Source organism: Neopelma chrysocephalum, unplaced genomic scaffold, assembly GCF_003984885.1.
Source record: "Neopelma chrysocephalum unplaced genomic scaffold, ASM398488v2 Primary Assembly neopelma1_138, whole genome shotgun sequence".
NCBI lineage: Eukaryota > Metazoa > Chordata > Aves > Passeriformes > Pipridae > Neopelma > Neopelma chrysocephalum.
In genome coordinates, this window is record NW_020897800.1 from 6,813,334 (window position 1) to 6,819,333 (window position 6,000).

At 46.0% G+C, this 6,000-nt stretch overlaps 1 protein-coding gene across 7 annotated transcripts in view; it reads right to left on the reverse strand.

Moving 5' to 3' along the window:
* Positions 1 to 5,688, reverse strand: part of APLP2 (amyloid beta precursor like protein 2) — a 46,032-nt gene extending 40,344 nt beyond the window's left edge. For all 7 annotated transcript variants that reach the window (XM_027699229.1, XM_027699225.1, XM_027699227.1 and 4 more), the window contains exon 1: positions 5,582 to 5,688. In XM_027699229.1, the coding sequence (XP_027555030.1) occupies positions 5,582 to 5,662 (81 nt within the window). In that variant the 5' untranslated portion in view covers positions 5,663 to 5,688. The remainder of the gene's footprint in view (positions 1 to 5,581) is intronic.
* Between the last annotated feature and the right edge of the window lie 312 nt (positions 5,689 to 6,000).

Consider the following 6,000-nt stretch of genomic DNA (forward strand, 5'->3'; position numbering starts at 1 on the left):
AGCCCAATGTAGTCACCTTGAGAAAAAAATCAGTAGGGGAAAAACCAGCTCAAGTGAAGGCACTGCCAGCACACCAACACCACAGTGGCCCAGCTGCACCACCTCACGCACCACCCGGCCAGTCTGGCCAGGAGAGATCAAGCCTTGATCTCCAAATCAGATGAATACATACCTATGTACGTTCAGGAACCAGCTCTGCCTGGAACAGACAACAAAAGGCTTTCTGGACCATGCCTCACCCATCAGTCCTCTCCCGCAGGAAACACAGAGCCAACATGTGATTTGACTTCCCATTGTCACCAGTGAAAATGGAAAGTGAAATAAAACATCAAATGCCACGGAGTGCAGCAACATTTGACTGTGCACAGTGGTCAAGAGTGATGAGGAGGCCACCAAGGACTCAAACTAAAATGAAGGTTTGCAATGTGTAAATTTATACACGAGCATGATCACAACAGGAAACATGACAGCAAAAAGTTAAAACTCAATTTAATACATATATGGGTTGAACTCTCAAGAATAAGGAACACATTCATTTCCCCACTGGCTGTGTACAAACCATCCCTGTAATACTTCCAAATGAAGAGCTGTAAGCAGCTTAGCCACGTGCCCTCCTGGTCAGGTGGACCCCTCATTACATAAAGGTTGTGCTCTAGAAAGATTAGTTTAACACCATTTGCAGAACATTGGTGTTTTGATCATTCGTCTACAGTTGAAATTAAAAACTACAAATGTATGTAAGGATGAAATCTTGCATTTTAAACATCAACTCAAGACTGTGGAGAAAGGATGGGAACTTATGGACATTTAAAAGCCAGGCTAGAAGCGGATTTGACTTTGTCATCTTTGGTACGTGGGTTTTCCATGTTCTCACATGAGATAGTACAGCTTAGAGAACACACAAGCAGAAATATATATTCAACTCCAACTGAGAAGGCAGAGGGGGGTGAAAGTAGTAAATCTAGTGTTGAGAGAGTTAAAAAAAAAAAAAGTGCTATCCACACGCTAGATCTCCATGAGAAATGTCTGTGTATATATATGCCATGTCTGTGTGTTTGCATATATATATATCTCCCTCTTACAGCTGCAGAAATTAATAAATTAAAAGAAGTCAAATCTAACATTAAGAAACTACTCTAAAAAAAAAACCAACCAAACCCAGCCAAATTATTTCTCCTCAAAAGCACTTTTCCTTGTGCACTCCCTGGGGAGTGAGGGTTCACTTCTTTTTTCCCCCTACAGCACCTAATCTGAAGCACCATTTGCCCTGTATGAGTAACACTATTAACATGCTAAAGTTGCCTTTACCCTATTGTATCGGATGAGGAGTCATCAGCCCTCCCAAACCAGAAGGAAAAAAGTAGATAATTTTGGTTAATCCACAATAAAGAGAAACCTAACAATTTACTCCACTCATATGTTCTTTCTTGCTCCTTTGTAACTCACCCTAGTAAGCATACAATAAATAAATAAATATATATATGGAAAAGTTACTCTCAGACTTTGCACAATGTTGTCAATCCATTTCCTCTCCCCACAAACCTGAGAGTTACTGGTACCTACAGCAAAAAGCTGAAAATATCAAAATGGTGATTACAAAATTTGTATAGTTAATGTACGGGCACAGAGCCCTAAGGACTTCATTTAAGATAAGCAGCAGGTAAAACCTGCGGTAGGAGATGCTATCTGCATGTGATAAACTCACTGCAGGTAGAGAAAGCAGAACGTGTCCATCATGGGTGCAAACAACACTTTGGGAGGAAAAAAAAGGAGCAGTGTCACGAGTTCAAGTACAGCTCTGAATCAGGAGCCTCCTCAGAAGGGTTTCTAGGCCATTGTGAGTATTTGAAGTGTTCCAATTAAAAGCGAGCATCATCTTAAATTAGCCCCGTGTTTCAGAGGTGCTGACTGCCTGAACTAGAAATCAATAGCACCAAGTTTTACTGCAAGACAGGAGAAGCACAAGAGCAAGAGCCTGAGTGATTATGTCAATTCAGGAAGCCTGAGGAGTTAATGAGCAGTCTGAAATGCCCAAGTGGAGAAACAGAGGGAAAGGCTCTGTGTTCTAACAAGGAATAGCTGGGGATGCTGTTATTTCTCTTCTATTTTCAAATGAGGAACGAGGCTCTGGTTTAAGTACATGTGTAGAAGCAGATGCTGCAGTCAAAGTGACTTATGTTTCCAAGACTGAGTCCATACGCCTCCAAAAGACGAACAAACAGGGAAAAGCAAAAGAAGTTTTACAAGGCACATCTAGAGAGAAGCACAAGTGATAGAGAGCACATGGATGGTGCACACAGATCCCTGCACTCCCAGTGCTGGAGGAGTTCAGTGTGTAATTATAATACAGCTAAAGCCACCCACAGAACAGGCTTTGAATAACTCAGGTGATGCAACAACCACATTAACAAAAAAGTCATTCAATCCCTGGTAGAGATATTAATGCCTAAATAACAGCGCTGATAATGATTTCACAGCTGAAACAAGGAGAGCTGAAGGCCCCCTCCGAAGAGCAGAGCTTACCTTCCCGTGGCATCCTACAACGCAGCAGAAATTCCAGAGCCTCTCTGCAGTATCAGATTTGCTTTATTTCCACATCTCTGCCTCAGAGAAGCTTTTGTTGGGGCTCAGAAGAGCCATTGAATATAATCACCTTCATAGGAAAGCGTATTTCCTAACCCTGGGAAGCGAAGTTTTAGGAGCTGAGAGCAAACTAAAGGCCACGGGCTGAGGACTGGAATTTTCATGAGCTGTTTCTACTCAGGATTCAAACACCAAGTGGAAATTTCCCTAGGTGGAGTTCTTTGTTCGATGCAGCAGGCAATTAGAAGTCCCCAAGGTCTGCAGAAACGGCACAAGGCTGATATTTTTGTCGGGGAGAATTTAAGCAATACAAGACAAAAATAATAACTTGAAATTCTGCTGCAAAACACGCCCTTGTTTTCTGTCTCACCCCAAATCCTGGTGATTTCAAACAGGCAGGTAACAGATGTAAGCATTGAGAAGAGGTTTGGAAAAAGACCAAACGATTAAAAAAAGCAATATCGAGTCTGCATTGCCTCAGATTTGATTACACGAAAAGGTCAAGTGATAAAAAAGAAACTTTGCATCCCTAAAGGCCTTGAGGGCACAGCAGAAGTAGTTTATCATTGGAATACAGATCAAATTAACATAGATTTATTTTCTTTTTCCAGTTGGCATCAGTGTCCTATTTGAGGTTCCTTGGGACTTCACAAGCAAAACAAGCAAAATTCAGGCATACACTAAAGTAAAACAACAATTGCTGGGATCCACAGTTTCTCTAAGCTCTTATATTCCAGCTCATTTGGAAGAGAGACTGTCAGAGGTTATCTGCCATCCACACACGAGGATCTGGAAGGGGAGACTGACTGTCACCAGGAACAGCCCTTGGGAACGCCCTTTTCAAGGTTCAGATACCAACAATTTAAAAGAAAAAATAAACTGCCACTCCCCTTGCTCTGTACAGGAGAGAAAGAAAAACAAATTGTAGTTGATAAGAAGATTAGCGGGTGTTCCAGGGACAGGGACTGGGAGATAATCGCGAGAGAGAAAATCTACCTAATGGGACCGTGCCAATGCAACTCCACTAATAACTGCAGACATTGCTTCCCTTAACTTTCAAACGGCAGCTCGATTATTGAAAAAAATCAATTTCTCGCATATTTTTCTCACATTATCTGATAAAATCCAGTAAGGAACACCCAAGAACAGTAAGCATTTCGCTTCCTAAGCTCTGCATTGAGATTCTTGAGAAAAGGTCTCTCTCGAGAGCTGCAGTCCCCCAGTCCCCCACCAGTGAGACAATGGGAGAGGACGCAGCAAAAATAAGGATTAGAATGCCACAGTGCCAGCAGACGAAGGTGGATTCCGTGCCTTCCAAGGATGCAAACTGCATTACAGGAATGGTTTCATTTTAATCCTTTTCCAAAAGGTCAATGCCCCTGTTCTCCGGGGCTGGGGGAGCCGAGGTGAGACACTGCTGGTCTCCCTCTGTGCCAAACCCTGGCACTGGCAAATCCTGGGATCTGCTTCATCACATGGACACCAGGCTTTGGAATAAAACCACAGATAATGTTTTCCGAGCTGGTATCTCATAGCACATGTCCATAAGCAGTGGATTCCAGAGGGATGTGCATGGCAGCCGAATTTACCTCAAGTGTAAGGGAGGAAGTGACCTACAGCTGGAGGAGTTTCCAAACAGGTGGAAGGGGCTGGATGTGACACCAGCAGCCAGGACAGTCCCCACCATCAAGGCAATGCCAAGGAAGCTGAGCTGGGATGAGCTCCACACCCTCGGAACAGCTCCACCACCCTTCCTACGAGGGAACCTCCGCACAAGTTCTTCCACAGTTATCAGCATGTTCCCTTGATTTAGAGGAATTTAAGACAAGGATTGGTGCAAAGTAGGAGGAATACTGTTCCTCAGCAGCCAAACAAGTAGAAATCACGGACTACACCAACTCCACACAGCACATATTAAAAATATCCAAAACCAGCTTAATGCCCATTAGGAATTATTGCCAGCTCAAGGCTTTGGATTTTTGCATCACACTAAGGTACATGTTCTGCTTAACCAAGCTTGCCAAAATTTACTGTAAACTCTCAAATCAAGCCATTCACAAGCAGCCACAAGCCTGTTCTTTATCTCTCCCTAAATAACCCAGAACCTACGCAAGACAGATGCAGCTATTTTGCATTTCCAAACAACACCAAGGCGTAGATTATTAAACCCTATTTACGTGTCTGGAGCTCAGTACGTACTTTGTTCCTTGTTTTGATGCTTCCCTCTAATACAGAGGTTACAGCATCAAGGTTTTAAAATAGCAAGATTTTCCCCTACTCATCTTATTTTTCAGAGAGCTGAATTACACGAGCGTTTGGTTTTAGGGACAAAGCTGGAATTTCCCCCCTGCAATTACTTTCATATCTACAAATGCAGTATATATTTCATATATACAAAAGTTATATATATATATTTTTTCATATATGTATACGGCTGTTTATATATGTATACGGGTGTGCATATATATATATGTCTATATATATGTATATAGATATTTATACATATAAGCATCTAAGCCTTTTCTATGTGAAATGCACAACCTTTACACTCGGCTGAAGCATCTCCCCCGAAAGCCAAGGTACCAGTTCCAACCCGAAGATTTACTTAGGGTCCATCAACAAACAAATGGATTCGTTTAACCGAGGCTTTTCTCTATGACATTGCCTTTTAACACTCTTCCAGACTCATCTGAAGCTCGCCGCTCCTGCGCCCGTGCCAAGAATGCCGAGGTCACTTCCCAAAAAAAACCCAGCCCCGAGCATCCCGGTGAGACGGAGCTGCCGGCCAGGTGAGAGGCCTGAAGGATGCGGCTTTCCCGAAAGCACGGGGAAAACGCGGACCCTCCGCCGCGGGAAGGACTCGGGGAGGCCGGACAAGGTGCAGTGGGTTCCGCACCCGCCGAGACAACCCGAACCCCGCTTATCTCCCGCCGGCGCAGCAGGTACCCCTGGGGAAGGCCCAGCCGCCCGCACACACGCCCCGACAGCCCGCACACACCTCGATGTATCCGGCGAGCGCGGCCGCGGGCCCGAGGAGCGCCAGGAGCAGCAGGAGCGCGGAGCCCATCGCCGCCGCCATCACCCGCCGCCGCCCGAGCGCGACTGCGGCCGCAGCGCCCCCGCGGGGCCCCGCCTCGCCACGCCACGCCCCCGCGCCGACTGACGGCCACGACAGCCAATCGCTACGCAGCGCTGAGGAGAGACCCCGCCCACCGAAGTACATGGGGCGGAGGCCCGTCCCGGCGCCGCTGGCAGCCAATGGGAGGAGGAGAGGAGAGGGCGGGGCCGCCCCCCGGCAGGAAATGGCGGCCGGGGCTGAGGGGAACCCTGAGGGGAAACTCCGCGGGCTGTGAGCGGGCCGCGTCACCGCCGGCACCCCGCCTGTGTCACCCCAGGCTGCACAGACATTAACCCGAA